Genomic DNA, 20,139 nt, shown 5'->3' with positions numbered 1-20,139 from the left:
GACCAGCAGAGGCCATGCCGATGCGAGCCTGAATGTCGTCATCTATGGTGCAGGAAGGAGACAGAGTGCTGCCGAGGTAGATGAAGTGAGGGGCGGTGACTAATGGGTGCCCGTCAAGGGTGAAGGCAGGCGGGTTTGGCTGGGGAGTGGACTCCTGCATGAGTATTTGTGTTCATCTGGAGACCAACGGCACTGTATATGGAGGCGACCACATTTAGTGCGTGCTGAAGGGATTCTGGTGAGTGAGCAAAGTAAAGCACAGTCGTCAGCGTACTGTAGTTCCAGGATATGCTGAGTTTGGTAGTGGCTTGGAGGCGACGCACGCACACACGCACACACACTCTCTCTCTCTCTCTTTCTGCTGGGCATTGAAGTGCTGCACCCTATGGTTGCACCAGTCAAAAATCTGGGCCTCATGCTCTGGTTCTAAGACCTATGATTTTGTTGCTGCGAGAGTGAGGTCTAGCCAACACCAACTCGGGATTCCTGGATCGCTGCCCTCCACAAATTCTTATCCAGGTTCTTGAGCTCTGCAGTGTTGTTAGCCAAGCTGTCGCGCCGCAGCACGTCTACATAAGTGGACGTGCTCTAAGACCTATACTCACCCAAATAGGACGTATTTAAGAGGATTTTGACATACACCAATGTTTTCTTAGCTGTTTTCTGTTCCTAGGTCAGATCAGAATCTATGGACACTGAAGATTCTTGACGTTTCTTCACTTCTACAGTTGTGTTATATAGGATTTCAGGCGAGACATGGCAGGTGAAATCTACATTTTTCAATTTTGAGATTTCGTGCCATTTTGCTTCCTAAACATGTATCCTTTCAAACTTTCCAGTTTTATTCAAATCTATATCCTGCAGGAATTTACAGAAGGGTTTGTTGATATATCATTCATATAGGTAGCCTGAATTACATCACATTTTATTCCTAAAAACATAGCGAAAATGTGTATCTAAAATCCCTTCTGTAATTTCCTGTCTCTAATATGTGAAGAAAATGAAACAATCATTTTGAACCTGGCTTTATCCGATCTTCAGATTTATCATCCCGAAATGTATGCAAATTAGCGCATATAATGCCTATTGCCTAATTTGCATATTTAAACATATCATTTCAGAAAACTTGCAATACAAACATTAGTCTAAATGTAAGTAATCAACTGAAGAAGTGTCCTTGTGATAGCTATTAGTTAACTTTTTCACCCTGTGTGTGTGTGTGCGTGTGTGTGCCTCTCTCTCTCTTATAGCAGGCATGTCAATGATTGAGAAGAAGAAAACAAAAGAAAGCAGGCGTTGTCATGAAACTATATATAGGGAAAAGTGTGTGTGTGAATGTTTGTGGGGGGTTCTCTCTCTTTGTCTCTCTCTGTCTTTGTCTCTCTCTCTCACGCGTATCTCAATTGATGAGAGCATTGACATGACGGATGTTGCTGAGAATGTCCACCTTGAGAATGTCATATTTTGATTTGCACCATCTAGAGTCTAGAGATGGTGCAAGTCAAAACATGACATTCTCAAGGTGGACAGAGGATAATGTGAATTAAGTTTAGAGAGGTTAGCTCACACATCCTGGTTGCACAATGTCTACCGTTTATTTCAGCATGGCGCTCATATCCAAACGTAAGTGAAGCACTGTATGCACCTGGGCAAGGTGGGCATGTGCTTCATGTGCGTCAAGTTCTGAGGAAATGGAAACCTAAAGCATTACTGTTGATGTAGATAACATTCAGTCTACTAGATATCATATTAAATAACACTACAGCCCACAGCCCACCAGCTCAGTGGCCTTGTGGTTAGAGTGTCCGCCCTGAGACTGGGAGGTCGGGGTTCAATCCCCGGCCGGGTCATACCAAAGACTCTAAAAAATGGGACCCAGTGCCTCCCTGCTTGACACTCAGTATCAAGGGTTGGATTGGGGGTAAGTCCCTGCGACATACTAGCGTCATGTCCAGGGGGTGTACTTGTACATCAAGCTGCCTCACGCTACAGAAACAGGAGATAGGCTCCTGCCCTATGGGCCCCATGGCTCGGCAAGGCTACTTACTTACTTACAGCCCACAGCCCCACGCACGCACACACCCCAATGGTGGCTCCCGGAAATCTCCCCCAAAGAAGCACATTTGCTATAGTGACCTACAGGCTGGAATATATGATGCAGGTTCCCGTTGATAACAGGTATCTCAGCCCCCCCCCCCCCACCCCACACACAACACACTGCCTGTTGTGTGTTGTGTGTCTGCTGCCTCTGTATACACTACAGATATTAAAAGCTGTACTGTTGCGCGGTACTTCGGTTGGACAACAAAATGCATCTAGTCACAGTGATCCTTGGGGTTCTGCTGTTCCCGAAAGGTAAGTCTTTTTTCTTTTTCAATGATATGTTGGGTTTTAACATTTTTCTTTTATTTGTTCCCTCTTCATTCATTCATTCATTCCACCCACATTCTGTTCGATATATCTCCTCAAACAGCTTTCACAACATATTTGTATCTTTTGAGAAATGTAATCATAATCGTTTGAAATAGTCCAGAAAGTCATAATTCCAATGTGTGTAAAGTTTACGTTAGTGTAACCGCTATCTATGATATCGCCCACATGTTGTCTCAGCTCTCTCTGCCTTGAAATGCTACGACTCGAAGTGCATCGAGGCGGGCACAGGAGCCTGCACCGAAACCCAGCGGGACTGTCCTGCTTCCATGCAGCAATGTGGTGCAACAACAGTCAGGACATCTGTGGGTATGTGATGATATTGATACGAGCTACAGTATGACCTCTGTATTTCATTTTTGGCAGGCAAAAGCCACTTTCTAGCTAGTACGATTAAGACATTATTATTTGGCAGTGGGTTTGATTGATTGGATAGTTTATTAGACAGAAATGTAAAACGAGAGGGCACCAAAAACAAACAAAAAAGTCCTTTCAGTCTTGTTCCCATTTAGGGCCCTACGCGCAGCGCAACAAAATTCAATATCAGATTCATCACTGAGAAAATATTATAACACTGTGGAAGGAGTGGAATAAAAAGGAAGGGGGGGGGGGGGGGGTGATCACCTGTTTAAGGGAGAAGTGAGCAGTGATCATTTCTTCTCCCTTATAGGGTGTACTAAAACTCCTGGAGGGGGCGTCAACATATGTACGTGGTAGCGGCCGCCATACTTGCTGGCTTGTCTGGTTTGTTTACATTGAGCGACTATCCGTGTGCTTGTATACGTTCTTTTTTTAAACTGACCTCACAATGGTGCAGACTTGCTCAGTAAATAAGTGCCACAGCAGGTCACGTCGAGGAAATGAGCCAGAAAACGGAATTAGATGTTCAGCTTTCCAGCATGGAGACAGCATCAAGGAACCCAGATTGACGAGTTTATAAAAAGACGTAGAATGGCTTGGATCTCGGCTGTACGGCGCACGGGCGCAGAGACATAACGTTCAACAAAGTATCTAAGCACAGCCGTGTTTGTTCACAACATTTTCCTTGTCCTTGTAATGTATTTGGGCCCGACGTTCTTTCTATCCATCCTGGTGTTGGTTCACTATGTTGTCGCCAAGAACGAGCTCAATATTTACAAAAACATACAACCGTCACTCTATTCTGAGTGATGTGGGCTAGAATGTAATGCCCACGAGAGGGCCGTCCCTAGCTTTTCAGACGCCGCCCCACTCTTGGTGACTTTCAGGCCTGTTTTAAAAGTGATCTGCATTGTTTGAGGGGTCAGGGTATTTCACGCTTGGGTGGCAGCACTGTAGAAGGAGAATTTACCCACCGGTTGTGTGTTTTATAAGGCCTCACTCACACCCAAGACACACACAAGACACACTTGTGTCCTGTGTCTGTGTGTCATGGCCACCTCAATGCATTTAGGAAGAAGGTAGTTAGTCTGGTGCAGCAGACTTCCTACTTTCTTCCTGTATGTATATTTTTGTCCTGCACCCCAACGGCGTCAACTCCGGGAGTGCTTGAGGGCTGAAGCACCCACTGACACAATACTAAGCCAAATAGCACCCACTGACTGAAGGCTGAAGCTCCCCTCCCCCTGGTGATTTTGTCACGTAGGCACAGACCTTGTACGGTGTTCACAGAACAGGTATTCAAATGCTAAGACGGTGGCTTTGTTCCAGTGACCGCACGGTTCATTCACACTCCTGCAGCAACGCGTGAATTCCGTTTGTGTCCGAGCATAGGCATGGCTGAGGCATGGTAGCGCCCCGCCTGCCTGTGATTGGTCTACTGACACTGCCCGTCTTGACTGTCCTCCGAGACGCGAGGTTACTCCGTGGTGAGATTGAGAAATAAATATTAGGCTACAAGAGAATGACACGTATAACACGTATAACACGTATGTTGTACTATGATTTGATTTGGGTGTGTTCTAAATAAAGTGTTAGTGTTGATTATCGTGTATTAATCTAATTATAGTAAACTAATACTATTACACTAAAATGGATAAAGATGAAGGGAAAATAGATCTTTTTATAGTACAATAATGTTTCAAGTTTACACAAATTACACAATAACACACCCAAATCAAATCATATTATGGCGTGCATGTTCAATCAATTATTCCATCAAAGCAAACGGCATAAACAATAGTTTGCCTCTTCTACAAAAATAAAAACGTACAAGTTCTCTTGTATCATTTCCCACCATGGAGTAACCTCGCATCAGACTATCCAGCATATCCACCTCGGAGGACAGTCAAGACAGACAGTGTCGGTAGGCCAATCACAGGCAAACGGAAATTAACGCTGCAGCAACACTACACTGACAGCGGAGAGGCTGCTGTCTGTGTACCGTCGGCCCGTCTGTAAAGAGCCATGAGCCGGGAGGGAGGGAGGGGAGGGGCAGCAACACGGCCGGGTAATCTCCACACTGGCTTGAGACTTGACAAACAGAGCCATCTCAGCCAAAATATAGAGTCAGAGAAGACAGCCATGCAACAAGGTTGTGTCATGAAACCATGTGACTCCCATTGGAAATGCATTGAGGCGGCCATGACACACAGAAGACACAGGACACAAGTGTGTCTTAGGTGTGAGTGAGGCCTTAGTGGTAATATCTATGAGGGGTGCCATCTTGTTTTTTTTGAGTGGTACAAACCACTCCAACAACTGGCTTTGTATCCGTGTACACGTGTCCGTACCAAAAAAACGAGCATGGTTGCTATGGTCACTGACATAGCTGATCAGACTATATAAGACCTTGCACCACTCAGTTCACACGGGTGTGATTTTCTTTTAAGGTGGGATGAATGTGGATGTTAAAATGAAGTCTTGCGTGCCATCTGCCGGCTGTGGTCTTAGTGGCTCCGTGAACTTTGGAATCAGCAGGACAAGTACTATCATCACGTGCTGCTCCACTGCCCTCTGCAATGTCCAATATCCTACACGTAAGTATAACTATAGCCCTTTGGGTAACACTTTATATTAGGTGCCTTTATAATGCATTATAAGATCATTTAACCCTTAGAAGGTGAAAGACGCCAATTGGCGTCTTCATCAGAATTCCGTAAATGATCAATGACGCCAATTGGCGTCTTCGCCGTTTTTGATTAATCTAAACATATTAATATGCTCCGAAGCGCTGTTTAAATTCCTGAGCTTATATTCCAACTACATTACCCAGAAAACCCGTGTCACGTGACACACGTGTACGTGTTGCCATTGGAAGCTGGTCCCACCCCCTGTAAACAGTGGGGGCAGAGGGAGTCTTCATAGTTTTCATTGTTTTGCCTGTTTACCCGTCTCGCCCGAGCGATTTTCTAGCAGAAAAAGTTGAAAGCAGTACTATTTATTTGAGCGAGTTTTGTGGTAGTAGTATTGATCCATACGCGTCCCAGTCGCCTTCTCCAGGCGGAGTAGCCCTGGTCCAGTGCTTACAGCGAGACTTGCTGCTCCCTCCCTCCTTTTTTCATTGTCTCCCCATCGTCGTCCGATGAGCTATACCGGGAAACCATTGAAGAAGACGATCAACCCGGAATGTTCTGAGGTAATCTTATTGTAGAAAATGCCCTTCTATAGTGATCAGACATCATAAGATGATCGCTACAAATAGATGCTTGGATAATTACTACTACTAGTCAGATCATGACGCCAGAATGACTCACCACGATGGCCCCCAGCCATTAGCCAGCACCAAAGGTGCTGGCTAATGGTGTCGATCGGTTGGTCGGTGCAGTACAAATGTATCGTAGCAGGCATGCACGCATGGCAGTACAAGTATTTTATATTGTAGCGTGCCTTATAGGCGATCTGATCTTTAGAGTAATGTTCGCTCCTTTTATTTACTGTCTACAAAGACGGAGAACAAACATGCATCGTTTACTGAAGCAACGCGTGATTATGATGACCTTGCTACAAGGATCGGAGGGGGGACGGGGAGTGAAGCTAACAGTAGCGTATTATATAAGATCTGTATGACGTTTCATTGACGTCTGAGCTTGCATGATAATCGCATTAATTGAATATTGTATACTATCATGATTGTACATTGTTTAGTGTGTCTCCGTGTGATGATGATGATGACGATGATGTCAGATAGCCTACGTCCCCCCCACCCCCAACTGGCTATTGGCCGGGCTGACTACAGCTAAATGTTTATTTTTATATATTTAGAACTGGCATCAGAGGATGAGGATGATGATGATGATGATGATGAAGACGAAGAGTCAAGACTGCGATGGAGTTCTCCGACACTGAACCGGATGCATTCATTCATTTCAGTTGTTGTTTTTTTTTAATTTAGCCTACACACACACACACACACACCGTCAAGAACAACTGGAATGCAGTGGTTTGGGGACACTGGGGAGTTTGGGGACAACTGTTTTGTATGTAGGCCTATTTATTTTCTGTAATATTTATTATAATTGTATTATGTTAGTAGTCATAAAAAATAAAAGACGCTTTTACAATGAGTTAGACCTGTCATGGCTATTTTGTTCACTATTCTGAGGTTTATGGTTTGACTAAGCGAGTTTCAACTGTGATTTACTCTGTAACGGTAGATGGTAAGAACCCAATTTTTTGTTATAATACAGTATACATTCAAGTCTATATTTTGATACATATCATGGGCACAAAGTCATATCAAAACAATGTCCTTGGATGTGTTTTTTTATCAAAACTGTTTCTTCACAACAGGTTTTTGAGATACATGCATGAATAGACAAGGTACTGGTAAGACTATGTAAACATGGTATATATCAAAATGCGTTAGAATGTCTAATTTTACCCCAAAAAAGAATTGAGTTTATATGATGTTCCATTTCAGAGCTAGGGGGACTTTTAGCTGGATAGGTCAGATTGATCATGACTGACCATGCTATTTATAGATGGCAAAATATCTACAGTGGTACATGTGAGAAACTTTTTATTTTATTTTAATTGAACTAGACAACTCACCCTTTAAAATGAGATATTGCATGGCTATGTACGCCCAGCAGAAAAAAAGTTATTTAGAAAATAAAACTTCAACCGGGCATAACTTTTTTTGTTGTCCTAGAAACACTACCCAGTGTAAATGCAGGCTCTTTTAAATGGCTTCCAACACAAAAACTAAACATTTTATCAACTCAGTTCATTTTTTTTCAGACAAGCCAAGCTTTCTCTGAAGGTCTTTCGTTGTCACACATTCACAACAGAGAATTTTCAATAAATCATTCAAAAACGCCATTCTGCCATAGAGAAGTCTAAAAACTATATAGAAATCCTTGAAACTCTCAAAGAGTTAAAATGCATTATAATGTGCTTAAAAGGCAATATAACAACTTATAACCACATTTATAACATGTTATAAGTGTTGGTCATAATGCATTATGCTGCTCAGTGGAACAGCACATTATAACTATTATAACTTAGGTGGTTATAAAGGCACAGGACCTGGCTAAGATATGTATGCACTTCATTTAGGAGAGAATATCTCAATTGTTCTTGGCTAAAATGACCCCCGCAAACAACGTAGAAACTGTGAAAAATTCTCTATCCGGGGCGAAATACCCGAAAATGACCACGCCCTTTTTAAAATGACAGCTAGTTCAAACATGGCTCTATTTTCTAAACTGTTGGAGCTACAGATTTTATGAGGTGCTCAAAATGTTCATAAAACTCATGTTTGTTGAATCCGTGCCCGAGCCAGCAACCCTCCAGGTCATCATAGTGGCCAAATCCAATATGGCCGCCAGTCCGCCACCTGAATAAGGTTTTGTCTACAACTTTTGAACCAGATGAGCTATGAATGCAAACTTGTTGTCTAAATCATGTTTTTTGACATATGGATAGGATATATAGGCCATATAGTATTTGTATTGTAATAAACAAGTCAGAGTGCTCTAGATGGATTTAATCATAAATATGAGCATTCCAATGTGTTTCTAATGCTCAAAAAGCACAAAATAGACACCAAGTTTGCGTTAAAGTAAGTTAAAGTAAGTAAAACAAATTGTCAGATAGTCGCCATCTTTGAAATATGCAAAATATAGGTACAGCCACACCCAGTCATAAAGATGATCATTCCATAATGTTTCTAATTGTCAAAAAACATAATTTAGACACCAAGTTTGCATTCATAGCTCATGTGGTTTAAAAGTTCTAGATGAAACATTTTCAGGTGGCGGACTGGTGGCCATATTGGATTTGGCCACTATGATGACCCGGAGGGTTGCTGGCTTGGGTACAGATTCAACAAACATGAGTATTCTGAACATTTTGAGCACCTCAGAAAATCTTAAATGAAAATGTGGGGCAAATCTTTGAATATATATTCTTTCGCAGCGAACGTTTTTAACTCAAATATTTGCTTCCGGGGGTGTCCCTGGAACAACATATTTTCAGATGGTGGTCCACGGCCAAATACCCCAGATAATTCTGGGGGTCCTCTATGATGATTTCCTGTTTTTAGGCTTAATAGTAGTGTATATTTGTACGTCTCTAAATGGTATAATGAATTGATGGTGGACCCTATTGTAAACAAGTGTAATGCTTTATGGTGTCGTCCACAGTTAACAGTATTGTATTGAGTTGTGCTTTAAATGTACTGAAATTCTCCAAAACTGTTAAGTGTTAATACATTCTTCAATCAATCAATCCTTGACATGAAAAAGGTTGAGCACCACTGACAAAGGAAAGGATTTCCTTGGTTTTCTGAAAGGATTTTTCAGAAAACAGTTAGGATTTAGAAGCAACTGTTTTAGAACTGCATGGTCTCAGGTCTAAATGGGTTCAAATGTAAAACCTACAGCTCCTGCCAGCACGTCTCCCAACGGTAAGAGATGTTACACCTGCAACGACGACGACTGCTCCACAATGCTGTCATGTTCTGGTGACGAGGATCGATGCATCTCCACAAGAGGTAACATTAACAACAATTCTATGGCAATTCTATGTTCAGATCCACAGCCTCTCCTGTCTAATATTCTTCTTCAGCTCAGAAGTCGATTTAAGCAATATTACACGAGAGGGTGTGCTTTACCGCAGTTAACTTTTTTGCTGCTATCTACGTTTATAAACGTAGCTAGGCTATCGGTACCTAAAGGTGCTAACTACGTGTATGTTGGTAGACAACCGTATACTCCATATATGAAAGTGGCGACCGTCAATTTACCTTTTAGCATTGCTCCGGTTACTATGGAGAGCCTCCGTCCCCACCAGCTATGGGATTTTTAAATCCAGCTCCATTGAACCTCCATTATAAACAGGATTTTCAAAGCGCTGTATCTGAAAAGGTTCGAGCACTGTCCATGGTGAGCTGTCGCGCATCCCGACGATCGTAAATCATTTGTGAGTTTGTATCGCATCGCTGAGCACATGTAACCGTTTGTAATGATAGCTAAGGGGTCTGAGCTAATGCGACTGATCACTGTGCTCATAACAAAAGCCACCACCTCACTGAATAACCCGGAAATGAAACAAGGATAGTAGAGTTAGAGTGGACGGGTGGCATTCCTTAGGTGTGCTTATGCTGCCACCTAGCGGCAGTAATAAAGTTAATGACGCCTGGGCCGTGGCTCAGTGGTCCAGGCACCTTGGCTGGTAATCCAGTCCGGCAAAGTGCCGCGGGTTCGACTCCCGATCCCGACGGCCTTTACTGCATGTCTTCCCCATCTCTCTCCCCATTTCCTGTCAGCCTACTCTGTCCCGCCATAAAAAAATATAAAATAAAGGCGAAAGCCACAAAAAGAATATTATTTTAATAAAGTTAATGACACGCCGGCGTTGCTGCAGGAGCGATAGGCGAGCCGATAGGCGCGTTCCGTAAGCAGCACAGAAGAAGTGCCATTAATGACGGTAAAGAACAACCCTCGACTGTAACAGTTTAAAAGGTTTTATGACATTCATTTAAATTAATTTTTCGTTTTCGTTTTTCTTTTAGGTTTTATGATGTTTGGGTGCTCAATTACACCCAAACAACATGAACTTTGAACATTCAGTGGATTTTCTGTGGCCTGGAATTTTATCTGTGTCTGTGAAGCCTTTTGAGCTGCAATGAAACAGGCAAAACAGGGAAAACAGTGACATCTGCTGGCAATGCTGGCATTGTCATATATACTGGCTCTTACATCACACTTGTTTGAGCCAGAAAACCTCAGACCACAGAAAATCTACTGAATGTTAAAAGTTCCGTTTTTTTGGGTGCAATTGAGCTCAGAAAACCTAAAATAAATAAGACAAATTACCAAAAATCTTTTTTAATGTCACAATTTCTTTAAAAAACAACAACATGTGTAGCCACCGTGACCAAAAAAATGCCATTAGAAAATAGATGGCTACTTCAACCAATCAGAAACGACCTGTTGTATAATTACTCTGTTTCTCTTAAGACATGGAGCGTTAAGTATACAGTTTGTTTTATGTCTGTTCACAGTGGAATTATACGGAGGCAATGTGATGACCATGAAGGGCTGCATCTCAAAGAGCCTGTGTGTGTCGACGGACGCTGTCACTCACGCCAATGGCATCATTCCAGGCGTGTCAACTCAAATGAGCTGCTGTGAGGGTGACCTGTGAAACAGCATTACCTCTACCAGTGCTACCACCACCAGTGCTACCACCAGCACTACCACTACCCGCGCTACCACCACTACCACTACCCGCGCTACCACCACCAGCGCTACCACTACCACTACCCGCGCTACCACCACCAGCGCTACCACTACCAGCACCGCTGTGAGCCTGTTGATCCTGGCAGCAACAGTGGTCTCTGTTGCTCTGTTCAACTGAAGGTGTTGCCCATACCCGAGGCGGGGTTGGCGAAAGGGCCTTTCTGTGTGGAGTTTGCATGTTCTTCCCTGTGTCTCCTAGGCAGGGCCGGCCCTCCCATCAGGCAGAACAGGCAGTTGCCTAGGGCATCATGAGGGGAGGGGGGGGCATCCACCAAGCAAAAAAAACAAAACACAGAGCTTTAGAACACAAGGGGGCCATGGTCATGTTTCAAGGGGGCATCACGAAAAATCCTGCATAGGGGACCAAATTGCTCAGGGCCGGCACTGCCTTCCTAGGGTAGGTATACCCTCACAAAAACATGCAGTAATCCTGGTCTCTAAACTACCTCCCCGTGTTCCTTCCACGTGCTATACGTCCGGGCCGGGGAAACTCTGCTATATCGCCTCAGTCAGACTGGCACACAATCACACAATGAACTGAATGAATATTTGATTAACATTTGCAACAACAACAAAAAAGCACAGACAGTTCAAACACACAGTAGGTCAACTCGGGTATTTTCGGAGTCGGGGGACCCAGTGAAGAGCTCTACTGTACTGTACTGGCACACCCGAAATAATCATATATACAGTTAATGTGCGTGTGTGTTTGTGTGTGCGTTATAGGTTGCTTGTTAGGTGGTGAAAAACAACCATGCTATTTTCGTGCTCAGACCCACCCAGGCACCCAGCCAGCCAGCCAGCCACACACATAGCTCCGTAAGGGAGTGGTTGCACCACTCAAAAAAAGTGACAAAGCCAAGTGACAGCTGTGTACGTAAACATGCGTGAGCATGCTTGCAGTCCGCGACTGCATGGTTGCACCGCTCTGGCCCTCATGAAGTCACATTTTGTCCAATGCGGCCCCCACCCCAAAATGAGTTCGACATCCCTGCTGTAGGTTATAACATAACCCTGGTTATGTAAACAAACATTAGAGAGCAATTCACTTATTGTAATATGGCTTCTTAAGCCATTTAGACAGAACTTCACATAAATTCATTTTAGTCTAGTTTTTATTTGTTGACAAAATTGTCAATGTACTGTATTTAATCTTAGTTTTAGTCATCATAGTTTTCATTTAGTTTGTCAGTGAAAAAAGGTAGTCGACGAACATTTTTTGCCATAGTATTAGTCGACGAAATAAACACTGTTAAATTCACTTGTTATCCTTGGTGAGTTCTCTCTCTCCTTATTGGATAAAATTGGCATCTCGACCTGGAAATGTGTTTTCTGTTTACCAAAGAGGTAGACTTCTCTAAAACACTCTATAGCAATGAGTACTATCAGAATATAAAACGATATATCACTTACCCTATACCTTTAAGTGGTTAAGCAGGTTGCGATAGAGTGATATCTGTACTCTAATTATGTTTGGATACATCAACATTTGGATGTGTTGATAAATGATAATACAGTATACAGACCCCATATCATTAGTTGATATGGATTACCAATACAGCAAGCCCTTTCTCCTTGGCCTTTTAAAACAGAAGTCAATAATATCTCCCAATATTATATTCTGCACAAATCAATGAAATGTTAACACCTTAATCCCTGTTTCCATGCTTTGTCCAAATGTTCCATTTGTGTACCACCTGGCATGGACATTGTCAGTCCATTATTGCCCTCTACTGGGCACTGGGCTCAGTTTGAGAGATCAGGTTCTTACAGCAGGCAAACTATGATAAATATGTTACTGTTACTACTACAGGTACAGTTCAAGCATATAGGCTCTTAAACGTGTATGCATATACAGCGCAATATATTCATTCATATAGCTAGTACCATCGCTCAAGAGATTTATTTGAGTGACTCATAGTTCCGGAGGGGGAAAAAAACAGTTATCCTTCTTTGAAACTACTGTACTTCAGAACAGTCCAGAACAGTCGCCAGCAAAGTGAGTTCATATATCAAAATCTGTTTAACCACTTAAACCTTATTTTATACCCCAGTTAATTGAAAATAGCTGATCTACAAGCTCCAGTGATGTAAATAGGTTTTCAATGTAATGGGTCCCGGGATGCACAGGTGGTCATTCAAATGAGTCCCAAAAAATTCTTATGAGTCCCAAAAAAAATCACACCTGTGTGAAGTGAGTGGTGCAACTCCGTGTGGGGGTTCGCGGGGCGGGGGGAGGATGTTCCAGACCCCCAGGAACATGCCCAGGGGGCCGGGCCGGTTCCGGCGGTCCGCGTCCGAAACAGTTGAGAATGACAGAGTTACCGTGTGGCGGCCCCTCTACTGTACTGTAATGTACTGTAATGTACTGGCACCCCCGAAAGCATACAGTTAATATGTGCGTGTGTGTTTGTGTGTGCATTAGGTTGCGCACAGATGGTGAAAAACCACCATGCTGTTTTCGTGCTCATACCCAGACACCCAGCCACCCACCCACACACATAGCTCCGTAAGGGAGTGGTTGCACCACTCAAAAAAAATAAAAATAAAACATTTTTTATTTTATTTTATACAAAAATATATATAAACATATCAAATAGGCCTATACGGTATATTTTTAATTTAGGCTAGTAGTATTAGCAAGCACAACTCAGTAAGAAATACTAATAGTGGGCAACAGTGGATTCAACATAGCTTAAACCAAAAGTTGTTTGCAGTTGCAATTATTGTACTTAGTCAAAATATCGGCGTGTGTTACACGATGTGTGTTTCCCATTGAATCGGGTCTGCTAGTCACGCTAAAACATGTTCCCCTAAATATTTCTGTCGGAGGCAGCGCCGTTTAGTTGAGAGAGTTGCGACATCTCCGTTCACTGCTTATTCGTGGGGCTGCATGAGTCACTGATCACTCCATTGTCGTCACTCTCTGTCTCTAAACAGCTCTAGTCTAGAGGCTGCGCTCAGTCAGAGCCATCATGGCGGCGCACAGCGCGCTGTGTTGACAGTGTTGTTACAGACTAGTGGTTCTACAAGAACGATTCCTACGTGGATTTTATTTTTTATAACATAGGATGAGGTCGGATGCGGAAAATGATCGTGTCCGTAGATTATTGTTTTACCGCATTTTTTTCCCCCGCGATTTCTTTTTTTTCACGTGGATTATTATTACTGTGTATGCTGAGTACAGTAGTGCATCCCGTGGACGCAGAGGATGAGCGGAGGTTGCGGCCCAAAACTATAAAGTGCGTTTTGGGACGCAAAACGCACCCTATTTACATCACTGAAGCTCACAACGCGTCACAATGCTACATTCTGTGAGCTTGTAGTCGGCTATTTTTAAAAATCAATTTGAAAAATTCTGAAAATTGAAGTTGAATAATTCATGAAACAACATGCCGACAGCACACAGCTTCTCGTCTGAGTTCCCTGGCACAACATATCTTCAGATGAAGCACTGCAAGCCAAAGAAATGTTTGAGAACGACTGCTTCTGAGGACACTTGAGGTAAAATGAGGATCACTCATATGTACTCAGAGAGCACTCATTAAAACTTCAATTGGGATGAGTGGCAGGCTGTTCAAAGTCATCTGAACATCAATTTGGGACATGTAGGTGTCTTCTATCTATCTATATAGTATAGTATAGACCCCAAAATAATAGTCTTTGTCTCAGTCTACTTGTAATGTCCTGGGATTAAAAAAAAGAAAGAAGGCTGACCAGAATAACAATTGTTTTAACTAATTTCATTTATAAACTAATATGAGAGAACCATGTGCCATTTCGAATCCAGTCAGAAAGTGGGAAATCAAAGGAATGACTTTCAAAGTGGGTTAGAACAAAACAACAATCTGTGGGAGATGAGATTTGATTCATCTTTTGACTGTAATAATAATAAGAACAGAGTGCAAATCAACAAGAGACTGTTACCTGAGGCTGTTTCCCTCAGTTGCTCCATCGAGTTATTTTTAGAAATGTTATCTCCAGTGAGCAGAAACTGTTGTCTTGTAGCTTATTGATATGAAAGGTACTGGTGGCCAGTAATGAACAGTACTGTAAAGTTGGCCGAGTGGCCAAGGCTCCAAAAAGTGACAGACTCCAGCTATAGAGAGTATGCGCATGCTTAAAGTGAATGGCACATCGAGTGGCAAAGCAACAGGCAAAGTGAGTTTAACATTGTTTAATGTTGTTTAATGCAATCAGATATGACTTTTCTGTGTGGATGTATGGGCTGTCAAGGCCAGAAAGTAGTTTTTGCCACTTAGTAGGCGTTCCTTCCTGCATAACTTCCTGGTTTGATGATGATGTCACACGCATACCCTCTATACCTCTTAGGGTGTTTTATTTCCCCCGGTTGCAGTGTATTTACAGTAGAAACACCAGTCTAACAAACAAAAGAAACACTGAAGACTAAACTTATAAAAAGCAAATTAGGAAACCAAACCCAGAACTTGAGAAACTCTTATCAGGCTAAACCCCTTCCATCAAGGGCCCCCTAGCAGCTCTCCCTGGGTGTTACCTTCTGGTTGCCCCAAGCCCAACTGAACTCACTGCCCCTGCAGCCTCCCTCTTATACTAGGCAAGACAATACCAAGGAACAGTTCTGTAATTGGTAACACATTTAACTCAACATCTGGCTAAATACGGCCCATGAGTTAACTTACACAATTACCTAGGTTTACTAAACCAATTCAAATACATTACATGCGCGGCGATGCGCCACAACATCAAGCTAAATAGAAAACATAACACAAGAGCTCTTGTAACCCAGACAGACACCCCTCCTGCTCTATAGCACTTGGTACCTTCCTCCACTCAGTCAAGAGGATCACCAGTACTGCAGGAGAGCCAGGTGCCAAACAATCATAATTTAACACAAATGACACCAAACATATATGCTGAGACAATATTTGCAAAGTACCTGTTGTCTTTTACAATTCACTGTGAGCTACAATAATAAAAATATGCACTCATGTCCATTAACACAGGCTTCCAAGCCGGCCGGCAAAGTTAGTTAATTGGATGCAACTGTGTAGTTTAGGTGTGTGCATTGTTCTCCATCAATGTATACATGTGTATGGGGCACGGGTTGCCCCGTGACAACTACAACAGTACTTAAATGGGCATTTCACTCTAAGTAATTGAAAAAACATAGTCCCCTCAGTCACGCACTAGAATGACAATATAGTACAGGTATGGGGAAAAAAAGGGTCAACCTCAAACAAATTGCAAAAAAAACAAACTCAGCTGATTTTCTATCTTCAATATATCCTGCAGAAACAAAGTTGCCTGGAATTGTCTGAGGGGAAGTTTTGAAAAAGACCTGTAAAGTATGACCACCATTGACAACCTATATAAGGCAACATTTTCTAAATTTCATTATGCTTTAAGTAGCATGTAGACTGGAACCCACCTATGCTTTATATATATATATATATATATATATTGCGCGACATGAGACTAATTAATTAGAGCGACAGAGAGAGAGGAGTGTGTGTGTGCGTGTGTGTGTCAATTTAACAAAGGTGCAGATGATCAGAAATCAGCCGAGAGTGAGCGACGTTTGCGCTACTGTATGCCGAATTGAAGTGGACTCGACCCCAGACTTTTTTTTCCTCCCTGGAAATAAAAACGTTTCCGAGGCTAAGTAGCATGTGACGTCACGTGTCAAACTAGGGGGTTCTCTTTTCATGATTCTGAATCCATTCCAAGCATTAGTTTTGCACGAAAAACACAAGCCGTCTTGACAGAATCATTATTACTAAATTTATATTAAATCTATGTGCCTGCGTACGTACGTGCGTGCGTGCGTGCGTGCATGTACTGTATGAATTTACTATGATGGCTGTATAAGTAACATTCATTTCTGAATATGATGGGCAACCAAATGTGATAACACCATGTCCCCAAACTAAACTACTGATTTTGGAGTGAATTTCCTTGACTAAAGACGAACAAAAAGGCAGGGTATAACACTTTCTTTGTTGTTTTTCCTTCTATATAATTATTAGTTCGGCCCCAAAAAAATGTGTTTGTTGTCATGAGTTGTCACCTGCCGAGTTGGCTGTGTCCGAAGTTTTAAAGGTCTTTAAATAAATACTTTTTGAAACGTCTATGGGGAAAATGAATGGGGAATTATTGCCCTCGTCGTTCTGAAAGGGGGCGGGACTGCGACGTTCTATATTGTTAAGATTTTGTACAGAGTTGATGCATATATTATGCAGATTTATCAAACGATCAATTTAAAACTTGGGAACCATTTAACAAGAGGGGACAAGAAGGCTGCCTCCTTTTTCCCCTCTACACCACCATCTCTTCCCCGATATTAGCCCATCTACAAGCTCACAACGTGTCGCGATGCGTTGTTGTTGTGAGTTGTAGATCTGCAATTTTCTGTGAATGTTTGCCCCAAAATTAGGATGCTAGATGGTGTGGTTAATATTGATTTCACATATTAATCATTTAATTAGGACTCAGGTCAACTCTAGTCTAAATCAAATGATTTCAATTGTTACGGGTAAATTTAATCTAACACACTGACAGCCACAGCATCACACTGAGACATTGAAAACAAGGACCAATAGAGAGTTGTAATCTTTACTGTGGAATAGTATGAAGCAGGCAAGGTAGACTGTTTCCTACTCTGTTTTCACTAGAGGGCAATGGTGGGGTTTTAGAGTTTCAGCAGGCCAGTGACCTAGTCACAGTAAATACCCTTCAGTGGTAATCCCTTGGCTTACATGCAGGTCCATTTTGTGCACACTCAGAATTAAACGAACACTGATTTACTGTGCATTAGTTTCAAATTCTGACCCTTCTCTCATGTTAACGGAACAAAGTTGTTATTTTTTTATTGCTGTTATTATCTCAATCAATACTTCAAATGCCCGCTGGCCTAGTGGTCCAGGCCGCATGCCACCTATAGGCTCTGGGCCTGACAGCGCGCCGCGTGTTCGAGTCCCGTTCATGACGACCGTTGCTGCGTGTCTCTCCCCTTCTCTCTCTCTCTCTCCCACTGTCTATCTTCACTAATAACTATCAATAAAGGCAAAAAGCCAAAAACAGATCTTAAAAGAAGAAAAAAAATACTTCAAATTACTGTGATTCTGGTGAAGTCACACACAATAAACCTCCATAATAAAGCCATCATTCATCATAAATGTATAGTAGTGATGTCTTGTTATGGACTGTGTGCCTGATGCAAGAAATCACCTTTGTATTTATTACACCAGTCAGTGCACCACAATCAACAAACAAGGCCCGGGCCCCCCCATCCAGACAAAAAGTGTTTCTTTTGGGTTTGCATAATACAGTATGAAGGTCAACATGACCCCCATATCGTGCGGAGTGAACACGTGACTATACGGTAGTAAGTACTCGTATCGGAATGCTCTTCCAGCGCAGTCCAGTCACATGTTGTATAGACCCCACCTTGTTGCTATAAATGCCTTCTAGGACTGCAATGGTTAGACCATCTGGTGGAGGAGGTCGGCGGGAGAACAAATCCCTCCCGCTTACTCCCCAGCGTGCCATTTCAGAAGGTCAAGGAACTGTACGTTTCCTTCAGAGGGAAAAAAAATAAGAAATCCGTAGTGCATGCATACATGCCCCTGCCGCTGACCTCGTCCTCCCCCACGTACCCCCTCCCCTCCATAATTTTCCTGTTTCTTTTTACGCAGTGGTGGAAAAAGTGTTTTTACTGAAGTAAAAGCATCAATACTGCAATATAGAAACACAGTAAAAGTACGGAATTCAAAATGTACTTGAGTAACGGTACTAAAGTATTGGCATCAAAATGAACTTAAAGTACCAAAAGTAAAAGTACTCATTGTGCAGAATGTAGTATTTAAAGTTTCAAATGTATAAACAAAAAATCTGTCTTTTGAAAATAGCAGATCTACAAGCTCACAGGCGACGCATTGTGAGCTTGTAGATCGGCTATTTTCAAATGGCCGAAATGTATATAGGGCTGAAGTGGTTTATCTATGTTTTGTAATAATAATAATCAAAATCTACAAAGTAACTATAGCAACTAAAGTTTTAAAATAATTGTAGTGAAGTCAAAGTGCAATATTGGCCTCTGAAATAGTAGAAGTTCATACATCACCTCCTCATGTAAGCAGAGAGGAGTACAGTACAGTACACAGAGAATAAAATACCACATGGTGCCTCCTAAAAGATAGCCATCAGACACTGTGTGAGCTGCCCCCCATTCCTTCTCCTCTTTCCACTTACATTAGCAGAAGATGCTGCCTGCTGAATGCCCCGAATCCTCTCCTCATTAGTTGCAACGTCAAGTTGAGCAATAAGCACTATAGCTGCATATCATGAACGGAGCATCTGCACATCTCTCCCAGTTGTGCTCGGCCTCAGAAGCATATCATTATCAGCTCTTCTCAAGGTGGTCTGACCACCTACGGGACCTATAGTACGGTACCAGCTACTGGCGATTACACATCTTTAGTTTGATATTTGAGGATAAACAGAGTTTGAAGAGTGCCTTAACAGATTGCACTAGAAGCAGTATACTCCCAGTCCCAGGGAACGTGTCAAGAACTGTTAATGAATAATGATGAAGCCACACCGTACCAAACAATGTGAGGAATTAAGGAGGTCCACACAAACTTCGTTGCTCATGGGGGGCCCGACATTCTGTATTGCTGTACTTGAACTCTTTTACGATTGGGGACCTCATCAGACCACACCCCATGATTTGTGCTTGGGAATGTGTTTTAAGTCACACAGCATGAATTCCTTTTCCCTCCGTCTGTTTTCTCTAGCCAGGTATCATGGGCTTAAACCAGTCAATCACTCCAGACATGTTATCATCATTGACGTCTACAATAACACACTGAGGCTCACCTCGGGGTCATTCTTAACAATAGAGAAATAACACTGCTTATTTTTGAGCGGTGCCTCCGCTCCATTACGGAGCTATGTGTGTCCCTATGTATGCACACTAGTGTACGCGTCCCCGAATGGCTCCCCGGAACCGGGACGACCCCCCGAGCACGTTCCTGGGGGTCTGGATGTTGCGGGGACCCCC

General features: G+C 42.6%; 1 protein-coding gene across 2 annotated transcripts; it reads left to right on the top strand.

Annotated features, from left to right (window-relative positions):
• Positions 1 to 2,280: 2,280 nt before the first annotated feature.
• LOC306943279 (urokinase plasminogen activator surface receptor-like) lies at positions 2,281 to 11,052 on the top strand. 2 transcript variants are annotated; one of them, XM_079529512.1, is made up of 5 exons: positions 2,281 to 2,355; positions 2,611 to 2,739; positions 5,241 to 5,387; positions 9,236 to 9,346; positions 10,859 to 11,052. In XM_079529512.1, exons 1-5 carry the CDS (start codon positions 2,310 to 2,312, stop codon positions 10,999 to 11,001), a joined length of 576 nt encoding a protein of 191 aa, XP_079385638.1. In that variant the 5' UTR covers positions 2,281 to 2,309; the 3' UTR covers positions 11,002 to 11,052. The 2 variants fall into 2 exon arrangements, with proteins under 2 accessions (XP_079385638.1, XP_079385639.1); XM_079529513.1 differs by lacking the exon at positions 5,241 to 5,387.
• Positions 11,053 to 20,139: the final 9,087 nt, after the last annotated feature.

The sequence above is a fragment of the Electrona antarctica genome, assembly GCF_951216825.1.
Source record: "Electrona antarctica genome assembly, chromosome: 19".
In the NCBI taxonomy this organism is placed as follows: domain Eukaryota; kingdom Metazoa; phylum Chordata; class Actinopteri; order Myctophiformes; family Myctophidae; genus Electrona; species Electrona antarctica.
This window is presented reverse-complemented; position numbering and strand designations above follow the sequence as displayed.